Source organism: Orcinus orca, chromosome 14, assembly GCF_937001465.1.
Source record: "Orcinus orca chromosome 14, mOrcOrc1.1, whole genome shotgun sequence".
NCBI classification, from domain to species: domain Eukaryota; kingdom Metazoa; phylum Chordata; class Mammalia; order Artiodactyla; family Delphinidae; genus Orcinus; species Orcinus orca.
In genome coordinates, this window is record NC_064572.1 from 58,909,331 (window position 1) to 58,930,499 (window position 21,169).

General features: G+C 37.3%; 1 protein-coding gene across 7 annotated transcripts in view; it reads right to left on the reverse strand.

The window, feature by feature from the left end:
* Positions 1-875: 875 nt before the first annotated feature.
* The window catches only part of TCTN3 (tectonic family member 3), a 29,230-nt gene continuing 8,936 nt past the window's right edge, over positions 876-21,169 (reverse strand). For 5 of the 7 annotated variants that reach the window (XM_033425632.2, XM_033425635.2, XM_033425634.2 and 2 more), the window contains 5 exons: positions 20,956-21,063; positions 20,415-20,509; positions 19,981-20,134; positions 15,857-15,994; positions 876-3,388 (listed from right to left, as the gene is read on the reverse strand). In XM_033425632.2, coding sequence (XP_033281523.1) covers positions 3,137-3,388; positions 15,857-15,994; positions 19,981-20,134; positions 20,415-20,509; positions 20,956-21,063 — 747 coding nt within the window. In that variant the 3' untranslated portion in view covers positions 876-3,136. The remainder of the gene's footprint in view (positions 3,389-15,856; positions 15,995-19,980; positions 20,135-20,414; positions 20,510-20,955; positions 21,064-21,169) is intronic. The other 2 variants (XM_033425633.2, XM_004268375.3) reach the window with 1 other exon arrangement.

Consider the following 21,169-nt stretch of genomic DNA (forward strand, 5'->3'; position numbering starts at 1 on the left):
AGAGGCCCGCGTGCCGCAAACAAAACAAAACAAAACAAAAAGATCAAATATGAAAATCCTTTAACATTGTCCAAATATTTTCTATTTATTTTCATTACTGTCTTACTATTAATATTCTACTTCACCAATAAAGAGAAAGGAGTGGGATATGTGACTGTGGGTTGGGAAAAATCAAATACCAGAATTATAATCTAGTTTGCCTTTCCATAGAAATGAAGGAAATAGAAAATAAAACAAACTAGTGAATATAACCAAAAAAATGAAGAAAGAAAGAAAAAAGAAATCAAGGAAATAATACAGCCATGGTATCTTTCCTTCACGTAACTTAAAAAAAAAAAGGTGATTCTATTTGGATTGGAGGGATTTAACTTTTGTCTCAGCAAGTGGAAATAGGGCTGGACATGACCAGAAAGTCACAAAGGAAGTGGACTATTTAGAACTTGACTATAAGAATGCAGGATTGAAGACTGCATCTTTACCTGCCATAGAGTACTAGGTTAAAGTTATCTTAGGGGACTTCCCTGGTGGTCCAGTGGTAAAGAATCCGCCTTACAATGCAGGGGACACAGGTTGCATCCCTGGTCAGGGAACTAAGATCCCACGGGCTGCGGGGTAACAGCCCGCATGCCACAACTACTGAGCTCGTGCGCCTCAACTAGAGAGCCTGCGTGCCACAAACTACAGAGCCCATGAGCTCTGGAACCCACGCGCCACAACTACAGAGCACACACGCTCTGGAGCCTGCACGCCACAACTAGAGAGAAGCCTGCATGCTGCAGTGAAGAGCCCGCGCGCTGCAATGAAAGATCCCGCGTGCCACAACTAAGACCTGATGCAGACAAAAATAAAATAAATAAATCTTTTAAAAAATAAAGTTATCTTAGTCTCAGGTTCTTTAATTGTTAGTAACAGAAACTTATTCAAACAAAACAATTTACTAGAAAGAGTAAAATGTAAAGAAGAGCAGAAGGTAAAATTGGATGTCATAACAGGTGGGTACAAGGAACTGGAAGTTGGGAACCAATATTCTCCTCCATTTCTGGGTTTCCTATTTACACTTCTGTCTGCAATCTGCTTCTTTTTTCTCCGTTTAAGATACACTCTTCATTAGTGAACATCTGGTGGAAAATGGCTTCCTCAGCCCTAAAATATCTTTAGTGCCTCCTCCCCACTGACTTTTAGACTTCATCCTAGTTTCATATTCCTAGAGAGAAAATCTTACTGGCCTAACTTGGTCCAGGACTCCATTTTTGGTCTAGTCAGCTGTGGCAGGGAGAGGAGGGGTCATGCAGATAACTCCAACACAGCAGAGCTCTGTGTGGAGGGGATTCTCCGAGAAAAGGGAGTAGGCTAGGCCGGTAGACATGTTACATGAGTTGGCAATGTTAGGACAAACACTTAACCAGTTTCAGCCAGACTATGCAATATAACTTTGTAGTTTCACAAACCAGGCTGAACATCAGAAGCACCAGGAAGGCTTTTAAAAGATACAGATTCTTTGAGCCCCAAGTGAATTAGAATCTCTAGATGCAGGGCCGAGGAATCAGCATTTTTAAAGAACCCCAGTTTATGATGTGACTGGCCTTTAGGAACCCCTGCTTTAAAAGACAGGCCCAGAATGCCAAACAAGCAAATATATCAACAGAAATGGGAAGTTACTCATAAATAAGGAACATTCCTATATACAATAAACAGGGAGGTTTTTCCTGGAGAACAAATATTTTCTTTAAAATACAGTTTTATTTTCTCTGATTATAAAAATCAGAAATGCTTATTATTAAGAAAAAATTCCCATTTTAGACATGTTAGCTTTCCAGATGTTTAAGTACATATGTATAAATATTTTTTGTTTTACAAAAATAGCACCATAAAGTATATGTACTATTTTGTAGCCTATTTTATTCACTAAAAATAGATCATGAATGTTTTCTTATGGCAATAAAGCCAGGTCTACTCAATTTTCGGTGGTTGTACAACATTGCAATCTATGGATACATCATAGTTTACTTAACTAATTCCCTATTGTTGGACATCCCCCCCCATAATGTCTAATAAGTGGAATTGTTGGGTTAAAGTTTGTGAACATTTTTAAGGCTTTTGATACATATTAAATAGCTATTTGCCCTTCTCTCCAAGTTTCTACCAGTTTATGTTCTCACTAAAAGTATCCGAGAGTACCTGTTTCTCCACACCTGTAACGGGCCAGCTGGGATTTCAATTTCATTCTATCCAAATTGCACATACCCCTTTACAGTAAAACTTGCTCCTTAAATTGTATACATTATTACAATAGAGACCTCGTGCAGTAAGAGACCTCCTGTATAAATAAAGGGAGGGAAGAACACTGCATTATTCTCTAGATGATTTTAAAAAATGTTTTTCAGGGCTTCCCTTGTGGCGCAGTGGTTGAGAGTCCACCTGCCGATGCAGGGGACATGGGTTCGTGCCCCGGTCCAGGAAGATCCCACATGCCGCGGAGCGGCTGGGCCCATGGGTCATGGCCGCTGAGCCTGCGCCCGGAGCCTGTGCCCCGCAACGGGAGAGGCCACAACAGTGAGAGGCCTGTGTACCGCAAAAAACAAAAAAAATGTTTTTCAAAGGTCTGTTACAAGGGGAGTGACTGGAGATAAGAACATCATAAAATCTTATCTAAGATATGTTAAGCAGCTTTGTAATTGGAAACTAAGCTTACAAGCTAATCAAATTAGCAGAGGGGTAGAGAGGAAAAGAATACTTACGGTATTCCTGCCTTGGAAGAGCAGATGTGCTCATTTCTAGTGTAAGATCTCATACACTACAGTTTAAAAAGGCATGGTAGATCACAATGAGATATCATTTCACACCCATTAGGATGCCTAATATAAAAATAACAAATATTGGGAAGGATGTGGAGAAACTGGAACCCTCACATACTGCTGGTGGTGCAGCCAGTTTGGAAAGTAGTTTGGCAGTTCCTCAGTAGATTAAACATAAAGTTACCGTATTGCCCAGCAATTCCACTCCTTCATTTAGGTCCTCTGTTTTCCTAAATGCTCTCCTCTGGTCATGAGTAGGTGAGGATCTGTTTAGCCAAGATAAGCAGGGTGCCTCTGAACTTCCCATGGGAAAAATTGAAATCTGCTTCTTCTCCTTTTTTTCACTTAGTCTCTAGGTTGAGAACTCCAAGTAGTAAGAGACACAGGATAAGAATGGGAGAGACTGAGCCTTTTTGAGAGTCTACTCCTCTGCTGAATACCATTTTGAAGGGAAAGAAGAAGTCGAATGGCAATTTCCAGTCCATTCTGGGTTGGCCTCTTGGAGGCTCTGGCTTCTGGGTAATGTCCACAAAGGTCACAACAGTTGTCAAAGGTACTTCTGTTTCTTGTTGGGAATCCTGCAGGAAGAATGTCTGTGACAGGTTAGTGCTTGGTACCCATTCAAATAGCCCTCCAATTTGACTGTTATTATTACTTCCCTGAATAAAGACTCAAAACACACTGCTCTAAGCAAGACAGACCTTTTTCTCATGTTGATCCTATGTAGTTCTCCTTCTGAGTGAGACACAAGGAAATTAATTTCTTAGCAATACTCGAGGACACCAGAACTGTGAACAATTACACCTACCAAAAGACTGACTCTAGCTTCCCGCAGTTGGGGACCTGTCTGATATCAAAGAAGCCACTGCTTCTGTTATGTGTTTAGCAGCTCTACCTTATCAGGTAGAAACTGCTGCTGTTAGGTGTTTAGCAGCTCTACCTTATCAGGTCCCAGAAGGTTCCAGGCTCTGAAACAGTACACACGTACTAGCAGTATTTCTATTCCTTCTTCAGTTGTAGAAATAAATGTGAAACTTCATGGAAAAAGCAAAGAACTCAGTAATGTAGATTGAAAAACCATCAAATTCACAGAATCTCAGGGTTAGAAAGGATCCTCCCAACCAAACACCAATTCAAGTCAAATGAAAAAGATGCTCCTTGTCAAGCTGACTCAAGTATCTGATCTAATAGACACAGCTTTGGGTAGATATGGTTGCAGCCTGATGACTGGAATTAAGTTTGTCTAAACTGAATTCCCTTTGTTCTGACTCTGTTCACTAGGCAAACTTTTGATTATAATTTGACAGTAAATAACTATCTTGTTGAACCAGAAATGAAGATTTTCATTTACCTTCCTTCACTCTGATGCCACTTATCTCTGCTGTGGTCTTTGGCAACAGTAAATATCAGGCTCTGGGAACATAATTTTGCTTGGTATACCCTTCCACAGGCATTTTTAAAATAAATGGATGTGGGGCCAGTGCTGTGATAATCTTGCATGTCATACTGACTCTTTGGATTTTTTTTTTAAACAGTGACGCTCATATGGGACTTGGCATAGAACTAATGTAACTTCTGTGGCATTGAAAGACCCACATACATTCCAAGTACAGCCAGCTTAGGCTGAAGATGCTGAGGGTATCCTGACTCCAGCCAGGCATTGAAAACTGGCTGAGACTAACCAGACAAAGAAAATGGGGAGGAGTTTATTACTTAAGATTAAGCAATAAACTTTCTTTGGACTTTAACTTACAAAAGGATTTCCTGTTTAGGATTTTAATTTTTCCCTAGGAACTTTATAATGGGGAAAGGATATATATTCAATTTTTGGAGCAAATCTTTGCAGTTGACATTATTGAAATACGTTAACATTGTTATTTAACCTCACTGCAGAATGCCTGATGAGCTATATGAGCTGGGATGGCTAGAAACACTTTGGAATGGGAAATAGAATAGGGAATGAATTTTCAGCCTTGGGTTCAGTGTTGCCTAAGAGTTGATTTAATTAATGGGCTGTTCTGACTCATTTCAGAGCCTTTAGGGGGAGGGGAGATTTTAAACTGCCTACAAGCAGTCTCAGGTGTTGTGGTTATAACTAGGGTAGTGGCCTCATAATGGAAGAGTGTAGTTTTACATTAGGAAGCTCACTGCTACACACCCAAGCCAAATCTACCTATCTAGTGTTTATTAGTGATAAAGCTGATATTTTGATCTCCACCTGACTCTTTTAATTGGTTTCAAGCTGAGGTAGGGAAAAGTGTCATTAGCCCCTGCAAACTCCCAAATCAGGGAACTTCTGGAGCCTTGGGGTCAGCCTATACTGAGAACTGACCTCTTAGATAGCTATGAGCCCAAGAAGGCAAACTTTAGGCCCATGTCTACCCAAATATATATATATACACACACACATATATACATACATATACACACACACATATATATGTGTATATATATATGTTTAAGTCTATAGTGGTATTTCGATGGCTGGGAAATCCCACATGGTAAAAGTTCTTTGAACTGTTTTCTTCAGACTCACTTGGGATTAGGCTCATCAAGAGCTACTACTGGACTTGATTTTAGGATGGCAATGTAAAGACACGTCTTCTCTCTGTATATCTTAAAACCACTCCAATACAATAAGAAACAGATACAAAATTCCATCTTCACTGAAATGGAGAGATATCATAATATGTGAATACAGAAAACAGACGGAGGCAAGGTTTCACAGAGGGAAAGAAGGCCAAACCTAAAAGCCTTCAGAGACTAGAAGAAGATCTCTGTAGAACCCTGAAAGACTCAGTAACAGAAGATAACAGGGAAGCAGGGATGAGGCAGGGACAGAAAATGGTTACTGAATGATACCCTCCTCAAGGCAATCAGACAACCACCCTTTCCCTATCTCAGCAAGAGACTAGAAAATTTAAACCAGAGAAATTCTGGATTTAGGGCCACTGGACATAGAAAAGGACAGAGTGAGGGCTTCCCTAGTGGCACAGTGGTTAAGAATCCGCCTGCCAATGCAGGGGACACAGGTTCGAGCCCTGGTCCAGGAAGATCCCACATGCTGTGGAGCAACTAAGCCTGTGCGCCACAACTACTGAGTCTGCGCTCTAGAGCTGGCGAGCCACAACTACTGAAGCCCGCAAGCCTAGAGCCTGTGCTCTGCAACAAGAGAAGCCACTGCAATGAGAAGCCCTCACACCTCAAAGAAGAGTAGCCCCCGCTCTCTGCAACTAGAGGAAAAAAAAAAAAAAAAAGCCTGCACACAGCAACGAAGACCCAATGCAGCCAAAAATAAATAAATAAATAAAATAAATAAATTAAAAAGAAAAGGACAGAGTGAGGTATGGAACTAAAAATAGGGCAATTATTATGTATAATGAAATCCCTTCCCCTAGTCTGGCTTCAAAATGGTGAGAGATGGTCTTATACACATACCCTTCAGTCAGGAGCCAGGAGGGGTTTTTTTCTGGAGAAAATTAACAGTCCCAATAAGAAGATAAAAAGATAATGACATTGGCAGTCCTACAACCCTCAAAGCTACTGCACCTAACCACCCTACAGTGAAGCCTACAAGTCAATAAGTCTCACTCATGATCAGTTTAGCACCTTACTCTTATTTTGGATAGACAGCTAGAGATTGCCAGGTAAGTGGGAGAAGTTTCTCATGTTAAAGAGAAAAACTGTACCAAATGAATGGAATAAACAAATTCAGAGGAAACAGAGATTAAAGATGAAGACAAAAAATTGTTAATATCTTAAAAATAGATAAGAAAAGGATATTATGAAAAGATACAGAATAGGAGTGAGCTCTCAGATATTAAAAATGTGATAGCCAAAAGAAATTCAGTAAAAAGACTCAAAGACAAAGTTGAGGAACTCTTCTAGAAAGAACAAAAAGATAAACAGAGAGACAATATAAGAGAAAAGAAAAAATTAGAGAATCAGTATAGTGATCCTGTAACAGATTAACAGGAGTTCCAAAAAGAAAGAACAGAAAATAGTGGGGAGGAAATTATTAAACATATAATAATAATTGAAATTTATCAGAACTGAGCTTTAAAAGAGTAAAAAAATCCCATGAATTGTTTGGTATGATGAATGAAGAAAAAATACTACCCAAGGCCTCATTCTGTGGAAACTTCAGACTATTAGGGGTAAAAATAATATCTTAAAATGGCTTCTCAACAGCAATATTGGAAACTAGAGGAATGCTTTCAAAATTGAGAGTGAAAATTATTTTCAATCTAGAATTCTATACCTAGCCAAATGATCAACTATGCATCATGATAATGATAACGATGGTGGTTAAATAAAATTATCTTTAGATGTGGGAACTACAGAAAAAAATGTATTTTACATGCTCCTTTTTTCAAAGATGTTATTAGAATTTGAGCTCCACCAAAACAAGAGAATAAGCCAAGAAAAATGAAAAGGTAATGTCTAGTTAACAGCAACTCTAACACAAGTAGGAAGCAAGGGGGAATCTCCAAGATGACAGTAAAGGAAAGTTCCAAAACAGCTGCTGGGCAGCAACTAGTCCATTTTACATCAGATTATGGAGCTCTCCATGAAGAAAATACGTAGGAAAGGTAGAACAAGTAGCACTATTGGCAAGTTCAGCTGGCAATGCAGCTGGAAAACTGCATTGAGAGAAATTTTACAGAGCTGTTAGAGTATGTGAGAAGTTTTAGCCATTAGCTCAAAGAAAATTAAAGAAATGAAATATGAGGTAATTATTAACTTTAGGAAGAATAAAACATTTTACAAAAATTTAATTACTTGGCTCAACATAAACGTATGATCACAAAAACGAAACACTGAATATTGACTTAATAAAACATTTTGATGTAACTATACTGGGAGAGTGGTGGGAGGGGTAGGAGAAGGGTAACAAAGCTAAACTCATCTACCAAGATAGGATGTCAATAGATTATATAAACTCTAAATTCAAGAGATAACTGAGTATGATACTGCTTAGAAATTGAGACAAATACCAGCAAGAAAGAGGAAAAGAGTTAAACAGGTTAATTTCTGGAGAGCAGGGGGCATATGGGACTTTATTTTTTGTTAAGAGATCCTCTTTTCTAGCATTTTTTGACTTTAAAAATATGTTTACATATTATTTTGATAAAATATACAATTATTAATTAATTTGATATATTATACCATTATGTAGCATTAGCCTAATCTGCAGGGGAATTCTGAGCTATAATGTAGGATTTACAGTTCCAACAATTTGTGTGCTCCCAACCCAAGGCAAGGGAGTTGGGCTCTCATATTCCTATGCCCTTAAGTCATTAGTTAAGAGCCATCTGGGAGATGTATATTTCCAGGCACTTGACAGGCAAAGTGGGTTCCTGTAGCTTGAGGGTGGCCTTCCAAAACAAACAAAACAAAAAAGGAAGAGAAACTTCAGAATACCTACCAAATTAAAAAAAGGGTGGTGGTGGTGGCGGTGGGGGGGCGATGAAAAATACAAGGGTTACTGCAAAAAGTAGGATTACATTTGGTAGTCAACAGGCTATTACCATATAAGATATAAAAGAACTGAATGAAATGTCCAAACTAAAAACTATCCATCATCCTTGACTCATTCTCTCCCTCAACCTCTGCATCCAAGCAGTCAAGTCCTATCCGTGATAAATCTCCTGAATTCTGTCTCCTTCCTGCAACCCTCACATCTGGGCCCAGGCTGTCAGCATATCCTGGATAGTTTCTGTAACAGTGTTCCAAACCTCACCTCGGTATTGCTCCACACCTTCTGTAAGGGTGGATGACGTCTATCTTGTTTACCACACTGTACCTAGCACCAAGCATGATCCTTGGCACAGGGGAGGCACTCAACAAAGATCCTTTGTTGCACAAATGAGTAGAGGTATTTCGGAGATAGGGAACTAATATAAAGTAAGAAGAGGTAAATAAATCACAAGGTAGTAAGTATGCCATAGCTAATTTGAGAGTCAGCAATTACAGGTTACTTTGACTCCTTATCCTTCCCACCACACTGTAATTAGGATCTCTAAAGGTTGTGGTTCATTCATTCATATACTTATTTGTTAATATTTCAAATGAAATGCTTATTCTTCATATATTAAAAATATGCCTCCATATTTATGTGGAGGTTTGGAACAAGTGCAGTCTAGTAGATAATCCAATAATTAAAAGGAACTGGAATGCACTTGCCAGGTCACTGGATAATACTGAATGTTATTGATCCATTTTAGAACCTGTGTTTTAGTGCCACATGAAAAAGATTTTAAAGTTAAGTTCAGTGTGTTACACATGAATTCTTAAGTCTAAACTTTTTTATTTGCATTTTAAAAGTTATATATAAGCAAAATTAGAGAATTCACTGTTTAGCATGTGTAGCAAGAATACTGAAACAAAACAAAACAAAACAAAAAAACAAACAAGCAAACAAAAGAACCCAAAAACCCCTCAAAGTCCGGTTATTGGGACTTCCCTGGTGGCACAGTGGTCAAGAATCCGCCTGCCAATGCAGAGGACACGGGTTCAATCCCAGGTCTGGGAAGATCCCACATGCCGCTGGGCAACTAAGCCGGGCCACAACTACTGAAGCCCGCACGCCCAGAGCCCATGCTCTGCAACAAAAGAAGCCACCGCAATGAGAGGCCTACACACCACAATGAAGAGTAGCACCCTGCTCGCCGCAATGAGAGAAAGCCCACGCTCAGCAACGAAGACCCAACCCAGTCAAAAAAAAAAAGTCCGGTCATCTCATTTCTTTTATCAAAACAAAAGGCACAAAGCCAAGTCAGCACAATTTCTTTTACTATGGATCTAGTTCTGTTATGTATGGTTGACAATTTATTTCTACCTTAAGCTATAATATTTTATGATGTTTGCCACCAGCAATTCTGTTTTAACACTTTGTGAAGCTTAGGGGATTTGTTTCAGTTCAGTTTACATGCACCAAAATACTTTGTCCCCAAGTAAGATTTACTGTTTAATAACATGAAAAGTTTGGATTAGATTCTGTTTGGCTTTGGTAATAAGAAGTACACCCTATATGTTACTATATTACATATTTATAATGATAACTTTTAAACCATTATGTGCTAAGTCTCGATGTCAAATCAATACAAATAAAAACTGTCACTATTAGAGAAAAAGCCGTGGATACCATCTCTTAGATTTATGTTTTTGTAGCTACATATTTCAGACTATGGACTATGTGCTATTAAGACTAAGGCTGTGATGAACATTCTTGTACAAATCTTGTTTTGGACGTATGTTTTAATTTCTTTTGGGTAAATAACCAGGAAAAATTGCTGGGTCACAGAGAAGATGAATTTGTAAGACTAAGTGATTGTACCATTTTTCATTCCCATTAGCGAAGTATGGGAGCTCCAGTTGTTCTACATTCTTGCAAGATTTCATGTTATCACAGTCTTTTTGATTTTAGCTATTCTAGTGCATATTCTATTGGATATTCTAGTGAGTGGTGTCTTATGCTTTTAATTTGCATATCCCTAATGACTAAAGATGTTGAGCACTTTTTCATGTTTATTGGTCATTTATGTAGTATCTGTTCAAATCTTTTGCCCATTTCTAGTGGGTTTTTTTTTTTTGGTCCTTGCATTATTTATTTGTTGGTGTTCTTTACATATTCTCAATATGATCTTCTGTCAGATAATGCATTGAGAAATATGGTCTCCCAAGCTGCAGTCTGGCTTTTCATTTTCATAACGGTATCTTTTGATAAGCAGAGATTTTAAATTTTGATGAGGTCGAATTTATCAAGTTTTTAGTTTTATGGTTAATGATTTTTGTTTCTTGCCCAAGAAATCTTTACCTACTTCAAATTTGCAGATATTCTATTTCTTTTAGAAGCTTTATGACTCTGGATTTCACATATAGGTTTATGATCAAGGCATAAGTATTTTTGTGTATGGAGTTAGTTCATTTTCTCCCCATATGTTTATTCAGTAGTTCCAGTTTTATCCAGTTGTTCCAGCACCAAATGTTTTAAAAAAAGTCCTTTTCCTATTGAATTTTTTGTGGATCTATCTTTAGATTTCCTGTTTTTTTCTCATTGGTCTATTTGTTACCAGCACCACACTAAGATTTAGAGTAAATCCTGAAATCAGTAAAGTCCTCCATCTTTGTTCTTCTTTTTCAAAATTGTTTTGGCTATTCTAAGTCCTTTGCATTTTCATGTAAATTTTAAAATCTGCTTGTCAATTTCCACAAAAATGCCTACTAGGAATTTTGGGGGTTTGCATTGATTCTATAGATCCATCTGGGGACAGATAATGGATCTGTCTTCTTCTCCATGAACATGGTATATCACTCCATTTATTTAGGTCTCTTGTAATTTCTCTCAGTAATGTTCTATAATGAAGAAGTTTTGCATTCTTTTTGCTAAATTTGTTCCTAAGTACTTTATGTTTTTTCATGCTATTGTAAATGAAACTGAATAAATTCATCTTTAAAATAACATCTAATTATTATTATTTTTAATTTTTGGCCATGCTGTGCTGCTTGCAGGATCTTAGTTCCCTGACTAGGGATCAAACCCGTGCCCTTGGCAGTGAAAGCACAGAGTCCTAACCACTGGACCACCAGGGAATTCCTGAAAATAACATCTAGTTATTTTTAGATGTTTTCTTAGTGACTTTGAGAAAGTTTAATTATTACAAAAGCAGTAAATTATACTGTAAAAAATTAAAGAATAATGATAAATAAAAAAGATATAAAAACACCATATTTCCATCACCAAGAATACCACTATTAACATTTACATCTTTATCTATACACACAGACATTGATATATGCATTTTTAACTATATGGGATCATACTGTATAGGCTGTTTTATAATCTACTTTAAAAAAATGAATCTCTATTTTTTCATGTTAATGGTATTTCTATCTAAAATATAGTCTATATTCAAGTTTCCTCAACTATCCCAAAATATATTTTACAATTGTTTGTCCAAATGAGAATCCAATGCAAAAACATGAACTATATCTGCTTGTTATATTCATGAGTCTCATTTAATCTAAGACAATCAGAAATGGTGGTATCTATTATGATTGTTAGAACTTATAAGTACATGATTTTTAAGAAGTTTGCTGATATCTGGTATTAAAACTGATTTTAGGAGAACTAGTGATTTAAATACAGTAAAATCAGTAATAATTTCTGAAAAATAACTAATGAATTATTTATATATAACACTTTCCAGATAACATATACATTATTTCTCCATATTTTCTTGGGGAAAAACATATATTTGAGGGAAAAACCAATGAAAAAATTTTAATACCCTCACTTATTTTAAAGATGTCAGTGAGGTTATCAAGATTTTCAAATGAGTCAAAGAGAATGAGTATGTTAGAGTAAATGTTCCTAAACATCGTGTGTCAGGGAGAGATCTTAGCTGGTTATACATTTTAACATATGGAACAATGAGCATAACTTTAAAAAGTTCTTTAAAAAAATGAAAAGAGGTAATAAGATAACAGAACAACCCAGTGAACTAGGTAAAGTTCTATACAGGCTACTAAGAACCACAGAAAGGGGCAGAGAACTTCTATAGTCTAATCAGTCATCGAGACAGAAGCAAATAGTGGTTGACTGATCCTTGAAAAAGAAAGACTTTAGTGACAGAAACTTTACTGACTGTCATAGCAACCAAGTCCACTGGCGGTGTTACTGTTGCCCCTTCTCGGAAGAGAGGTCATTTGGTGTTCTCCAAAACATCAACAGAAACGAGAAACAGAACGGTTTGTTACCAATCCAGCCACTTCCTAGTCCTTTCTTTCATAGCAATTATTTCAAAAAATCGAATTCTGAATTATTCTTATTTTGTTTAGTGTTCTTTATCTTTCCTAGTATACTGCCTGTTTAATTAAGAGATTGTGGCAGAGATTCTTAGCCGGGCTTCAAGAAATCAATAAATCCCTTGAAACTATATAAAGAATGTTCTGTGTCTGTGCATTTTTCTAGTAAGTGAATAGCTTTCAACAGATTCTCAACAGGATCCATAAAATTAAGAACCACTAGCTAGACTGATTAGCTAGGTTGGCAGTTTTTCTAGCATATGCTATTTAATTGAGGCATAAACACTGCTAACTTTCATTTACAATATAATGAATAAAAGGCATTTATTAAACAATATATTAAGCTTTGAAATGTAGTCAGAGATATATTCTCTAAAAGTTTTTCAAATTGCAAATTGTGACCCACTAGTGTCTACCATTAAAAATAAAACAGAATATATTACAATAGAACAGACTATCACAGAGTGTACTGCATAAAGATAACGTTTTATAAAAATCTTATTTCAGTTTTATATAAGTATGTGTTATAAGCTGGGTTGTGATGTAAAATATATTTCTTACCATGGATGATAGCCAACAAAGGTTGAAAAACACTGCTCTAATTCCTGCTTATCTCTTTTGTGTTTTGCTTTAAACCTATTTGATATGCTATTTATATAGAAATTCAGAACCAAAAAAGGTATGATAATAAAATAATAATGATGATATGATGAGCGATATTTACTGAGTATTCACTATGTGCCAGGAAACGTTAAATGTTTTATTTTATGATCTCATTTAATCTGCACAACCTAATGAAGTATTATTATTAATCTCCATCTTATAGATGAGAGTAATTAGATTTAGAGAAATAAAATAACTTGATTTGGGCCTACGTCTGTCTGACTCATGCCTGGGATCTTAATTACCACCCTCAACTTCAGGCAACAGGTCTCCTAGATAATCCAAAAAGCTTGATGATCCACTTAAATATAGAAATGAATATTATAATTCTAGAAAGGTTCAGAGCCTTGATCCTGTGATGCTACACTGTTCTTTTACCTCACTTATTATTTTGGTTTTATCGATTCAAAATATTCTTTATAACTAGTTGTTTCTTCCTTGAGATATATTTTCTTTTTTAAATTAAAAGAAAGTTTATATTCAGACAGAAGACATGATGTATTTTATCAAGACCCAAACTTAATGATCCCTTTAAAGGACCAATTAGTACAAAAACATAAGCAGCAGAGTACCATGTAAATAAGTCCTATTTACTTCATGGGTTTGTTGTGAGAATTCAATACTAAAAACACATAAAAAATATTACCAGTGCCTGTTACATAGTAAATGTTCAATAAATGTTTTGCTATTATTATTATCATACAAGAAGACAGGGAAGTCTACACAGTGTTTTGCTTAAATTCTTCCCTGTTTTGTAGTTTGTTGCTGGGAACATTCCAAAAATTTTGCTGCTTTACTTTTTATAGTGAGAGGAATCTCAAGTGTTTCTAAAGCTACATTTATACCATGAACAGTCATTCAGACAGTTCAGTTCAAAATTCAGCCAACCTTCATTTCAAGGTGCAAAAACACAAATGCCTACCAGCCTAAGCAAATAACCTGAATGAGAGAAGTGGGATGGCTAAGGGTAGGTAGGTATAGGCTGTGTGAATGGGGTACTCTATTAGTTGAAATCACCATTCAGCGGCAGGAGAGTTTATGCCATGCAGGAGTGTAGGATCTTTACCACCGGATTTTCAAGAGAAGTCAGAGATCTGGATGTGAAGGTAAAATTTCTTGATTTTTAAATGTTGACACAAATTTAAAAAACAAAACACTTTGTAGAGGGGGAAGACTAACCTGAAAAGCTAACCTTTACTAAATACTAGAAAAATATAATGATTAAAAATATCTAGACAAGAAAGAGGCACTGGGTAGCTTCAATGCCTAACAGAGCCAGAGATTCAGGAAGATAAAAACAGTCCTGTAGGTATACTCCCAAACTACACAGGTATTCATAAATAAAGATACAGTTCATAAAAATAAAACAATAGATTCAGTGCAGTATCTGTAACAGATTAAATGAGTCTTACAGAGAGTTCTATCTTATTCAGTAAACCAACACAGGGAGAATGGAATGTTCTCATTAACACAGTTTCCAGCAACCTAAGTTTTAACACATTTACAGGCATAGAGAGCTAAGGTGGTCAACTCTGTTGTGAGGGAGGAGCTAAAGGTGTTTTACTTCTGACTTAAATGTAGTCTCTAGTTTCTTTTCTGGGAGGTAAATGCAATGACTTACAGGTAATAATTTCAATTAGTTTTAATTTCCATTAAAAGTTAATAAGTTCATACACGAATCAGTTCACCAGGACCTAATGATTTCTGTTTTTGAACTTCTAAAGCTAAGTGTTAGGTTCTAAAACCAAGATAGATGCTAAAGCTGTCTTAAGGCACATCATAAACAATGGGTATATGTTTACTACATATTAAAATTATTTATTTTAGGGAATTTCCCAGCAGTCCAGTGTTTAGGATTCTGCACTTCCACTGCAGGGGGCACAGGTTCGATCCCTGGTCCGGGAACTAAGATCCCACAAGCCGCATGGTGCAGGCAAAAAAAAAAATTTATTTTTATTTATTTATTTATTTTTGTGGTACGTGGGCCTCCCACTGCTGTGGCCTCTCCCATTGTGGAGCACAGGCTCCGGACGCGCAGGCTCAGTGGCCATGGCTCATGGGCCCAGCCGCTCCACAGCATGTGGGATCTTCCCGGATTGGGGCATGAACCCGTGTCCCCAAAAATTAACTTTAATGGAGTGCAATCAACCAAGAATTGATGACTACAAACTAGCTACAGTAGTAACTTTAACAGCAACCAACAGGCCCAGAGACTCTAATTAGCATATGACTGTCACACTGAACACAGTTATGGAAAATCTTTTCTGTGGTTGAATCAACCAGTGTAGTAATACTGGTATGATTAAGTTAAAAGAACTAACCTATTACTATAGTCATGAAATTAAAAAAAAAAAAAAAAACAGAAAAAAAGGGATATAGATTGTATTCACCGTAAAAACATGTTAAATTTCAGTAACCAGGCAGGGAGGATTGACTTGAAAGTTAATTGTGTCAGCTCATTCTAACCAAACATTGGCTGGTAGCATAAATTGGCTCTCAGAAGTTAAAAAATTATCTGGTCATCAAACGGCTCATAAGACAATCGAGGCTTTGTAAGGCTTGGTGGTCCTTTATGAGCCAAGACTTACCTGTATGGGCTGACAGTGGTATAGGAATCGGGCTCCTGACACATGAGCTTGTGGGTTGGACTGGAGGCCTACATATGCCCACAGTATCTGGATCTCCAAGGAAACTGGTATGACACAGCAGGAAGTACAATGCATAGCCTGCAGAAGGGAAAAGAAGCATTTGCTTCAATTGCTGATGGTTGCCTATAGTTATTTACCATGCATTAAGTAGCCACTGTTTCTTAAACATTACACAATAACAGAGAAGGCAATGTGGCTTAGAGAAAGGACACAGAAGTTCATAATAGGCCATATTACTGTCCATGAGCTTAAAAAATTAATATTCTAAAATGGAAATACTAATGTAGAGATTAATAAAACATGAACCCATGTACAATGGTTATAAGAAGTGCTCAGTGAGTGGTGCAGTCAGTACTGTGGAACGCCAGAAGAAGAAACAGCCATTTCTGGTTGAGGATGGTTTTGTGGAACTGGGATGAGTAATATGTGACTGGAAAAAATAGTGTTTAAAGGAAAATTTACGTAGAGAGATGGCATATAAAATGGTATGCAACTAGAACAGCATATGATGCCACTGAGGGACAGTTGCTGATTAATTAGAATAGTTACTGAGTGTCTCCTATGTGCCAGACATGTGTGAGGCACTGGCCTTGAGCAGATCACTTGACTGAAGCAAAGGACTTGAACACAGGAACAGCGAAAAGATTAAGAAAGGACATTTCAGGGTTAGATTATGAAGTCCAACCAAGCAGTGTGACCCCCAGGAGGATTAATTCCAAGATGCAGGTAGCACTGATGGAAGTGAGGACACAAATCAGGAGGTTACTATAACTTAGCAGATACAAACTATCCTCAAATATGCCTGTGCTTTTCTAACTTCATACTTTTTATAGTAAGGCTCAGACACAGGCAATAACATGTCTAAACTAGGACTAGGGGAAGACAGACTATGATTATGTTCAATTGATTAAGGAACTGTCAAACTCTTTTCCAAATCGGCTCCACCATTTTGCAGTCCCACCAACAATGTCTGAGGGTTCCAATTTCTCCACATTCCTGCCAACACTTGTTATTGTCCATTTTTAAAATTATAGCCATCCCAGTGGGTATGAAGTGGTATCTCCTTGGGGTTTTGCATTTCCTTAATGGCTAATGATGTTGAAAATCTTTTCATGTGTTTGTTCCAAATATTTTAAAATACTTTTCCTTTCATTTATTCTATCTACATTAGGAAAAATTTTCCATGTTATCAAATATCCTTCAAAAATGTGATTTAAAAATATAAATAGTAGGTTTAAGAATAATAAAGAGTAGTTCCACTATAATCTCAATCCTTGTCACTAACCATCCCTTTTCTGTACTCAGCCATGTATTACCCAAAACCACACTCCCTCAGTATGGCTGTATGAAGTTTAAGAGAACTCAGTTTGACTGCAGTTCCCCAAAGGCTGGATCAAGTACATGTAGCTACTTATCCCCCAAGTCTCATTAAAGGAAAGAAGTATACAAGGAATCAAGTCATAATAGTGCTGAGAAAGGGAAAGGGGGCATTTTAAAAATAATCTCTAAGGGGAAAGGCCTTTCAAAGTCTGAACCAAAACGTGAAAGTTGAAAAAAAAAAAAGAAAAGAAGATTGATAAATCTCACAATATGAAAATCAATTTCTGCATGGCATGAAAGCCATAAACAAAGTCAAAAGACAAATGACAAACTGGGAAAATAATATCTACAAATCATACAAGAGAAAAGAGCCAATTTCTCAAATACAAAGATTTTCTACAAGTTATAAGACAAGTAATCAATAAATGGGCAAGAGATATAAATAGATCATAGTGAAGAAAACACGAATTGTTCAACTATACGTCAAGATACTCAGCCTTACTCACAGCAAGAGAAAAATAAAACTACAATGGAATGCTATTTTTCACTTATCAGATGAGCAAAGATTAAAAGTTTGATAACCCAGTGTTGAGGAGAGTATGGGGTAACAAGCCACCTCATAGATGGATAGTGGGACTGTAAATTGGTACAACCTGATGGGAAATAAATTGGCAATACTTATTAAAAATTTAAATGCATATACCCTTTTTTTTTTTTTTTTTTTTTTGCGGTACGCGGGCCTCTCACTGCTGTGGCCTCTCACGTTGTGGAGCACAGGCTCCGGACGCGCAGGCTCAGCGGCCATGGCTCACGGGCCCAGCCGCTCCGCGGCATGTGGGATCTTCCCGGACCGGGGCACGAACCCGTGTCCCCTGCATCAGTAGGCGGACTCCCAACCATTGTGCCACCAGGGAAGCCCTGCATATACCTTTTGATCTAGCAACTCTACTTCTAGGATTTATCATATAGGTTTATTTTCACATGTATGAAATGGTGCCTGAACCAGGTTATAAAATGCCACACTTGCAGTGGTTAAGAATCTGCCTGCTAATGCAGGGGACACAGGTTTGAGCCCTGGTCTGGGAAGATCCCACATGCTGTGGGGCAACTAAGCCCGTGCACCACAACTACTGAGCCCACACACCACAACTACTGAAGCCCACATGCCTAGAGCCTGTGCTCTGCAACAAGAGAAGCCACCACAATGAGAAGCCCATGCACCACGATGAAGAGGAGCCCCCGCTCGCCGCAACTAGAGAAAGCCCGTGCACAGCAGCAAAGACTGAACACAGCCAAAAAAATTAAATTAAATTAAAAAAAAGGACTTCCCCGGTGGTGCAGTGGTTAAGAATCCACCTGCCAATGAAGGGAACATGGGTTCGAGCTCTGGTCTGGGAAGATCCCACATGCCACGGAGCAACTAAGCCTGTGCACCATAACTACTGAGCCTGTGTTTTAGAGACCGCGAGCCACAACTACTGAGCCCACATGCCACAACTACTGAAGCCTGTGCACCTAGAGCTTGTGCTCCGCAACAAGAGAAGCCACTGCAATGAGAAGCCTGCGCACTGCAACGAAGACCCAATGCAGCCAAAAATAAATAAATAAATTTATTTAAAAAAATAATAAAATAAAATGCCACACTGTAACAGCAAAAGGCTGAAAACAACCTGAATGTTCGCCAATAAAACTGGCTAAATAAATTATTTATGGTTCATCCATATAATGGAATAGTATGCAACTATACCATGCAAAGAATGAGGAAGCTTATTATATACTGATATGGAATAAACTCTGAAGGTCAAGTGAAAAAAGCAAAGTGCAGAGCTGTGTTTTGATATTATAGCATTTGGATTATAAAAAAGAACATGAGTATTTTCTTGTGTGAGCATGCAATATCTCTAGAAGGAAAGAAACTAGTAACTTCGTTTGCCTCTGTGGAAGGGAAGAGTTGTCTGAGAGAGAGTTTTATTTTGTACTTTTGGAATTTTGAGCCAAGTGTATGTATTATTTATACAGAAAAATAAACAATTAAAAAGTTTAAGTGAAAGGAAATAAAATGAAACATACAGTTGATTAAAGCCAGGAGGTAGGGGGTAGGCAAAAGGGGAAGAAGAAAGATTTCTTTATTTTACTTAGACACACACAGATTTCCCTATTTTACTTAGACTGGAATCAAGAGGTACACCTGCTGAGCACTGATGTAGTGGCCACCAGAAACAGTAAAAACAGAAACAGCTAAATTAGATTTCTTCAGGGGCAGTGGGTACTGAGGTTTTTACTTTTCATTAACACTATTCTACATGGTTTGAATTTTTACCCTGTTAATGTATTTTTACTAAACATAAATGTAAAAGTTTTATAACACAAGGAACACAATTTCAACCTCAAAGAAAGAATCTGTGCTGACCAAATATTCAAGAATGTAAGAGAACATTTGAAATATATATGAAATATATTTAGTTTATTCTTCTCCTATTATGAGTAAGGTTGATTTTGAACCAGAGGCCAATCTCTAGACTTCCTACCTTCAAATTTTTCTCTGAGTGAGGAAAGTTATGTATAAACCTAACCTGAAATAATGACTTCAAATGGGCATGATTTCTTATATTCTTTCTTTTATGACAACCACATTATCTTTCTTCTATGACAACCAAATCAACTATGGAAACAGGGCTGGTGTTAATCTTAATAGACAAAAGAGGAAAGTGAGCTTTGGTCAGAATGTGTATTTCTCTCCTTACTGAAACACTGCAGTTCCTGCTGAGGATCCTGGTCCACTCTCCCTTCTGGGCTGGGTCAGCATTACCAAAGATGGCAACGTGCTCTGGTCTGGGACTTCCATGAAGAGTCTGATGAACCTCCTGCTGCAAGTGGCTGCAGTCCATGCTTTTCAGCCTGAAATGAAACACCACGGAGGCTGGAGTCCAATGTTAACATAATAATGTAATTCATCCAAACATTAGAAATGATATCTTAAAATAAACGGAAGGAAATAATCCTTAGCAGATATAAAGGACTGTCAAAAAAAACTCTTAGTAATATTAATATTATTTAAACATTACTCCTAACTAGCATTCTCTGAACTCTGATTTCAAAATATAAAAGTTGCCACATCAACATATTCCCTACAGGCAGAGACAAATTTGTTGGAAATGATGTGGAAGCAGAGAACTACCTGAGTTTGCATCCAGATATAGCATTCACTCCAAATTGTACTTCATGTCTCTTAATAGAGCAAGTTCCATCACCCTTGCTCTGTAAGAGGGTCATCTGAGGTGGAAGGCGATGGTCAAGGAGATCATAAAAGAAAAAAAAGTAGGCAGATTGGAAAATTTATGCTTCTTATTATTTCTTTAACGCTTTTTGTACTTTATTAATATATTATTCAAGTCACAATTCTTTTTCCTCTGGCAATGAAAATATAGAGAAACAATTATTGTTTTTTCAAAAACGGATGACCACACACCAGCATATAAATATTTCATTAAAACAAACAAAATTCAGTCAGGATCCTCACCTATGGCCAGGCTAATGTAAGTTCTAAAGCCTTTGGTAGCATCAACATTTGAGATCCTAATGTATTAATGGTTTAGTAAAGGAAGTCCTCAATACCTAAAAAATGGGGGAACCTCATAATTGGAAAATCCAAAAGATCAGTAGTTAAAGCTTTTCTCATTAGGCTGCAATAGGCCACCCAGAGACCCAAAAAAGGATACTGAGTGTCTTCTATCACCGGTTAGAGCCAGGAGTGGCTTCTCAGCAATATAGCCAGGATTCCCACTTCTAAAACCAGTAAGAGAAGCAGCTGTGCTCTGTTGAAAAGCCTGCAGAAAGAGTGAAGGAAAAGTCAATATGGAGAAAAGCATGCTCTCCCACCTTCCAGTGTGGCTTCATACCCTTCCTTTAGGCAATGCTGTAGGTTAGCTGCAC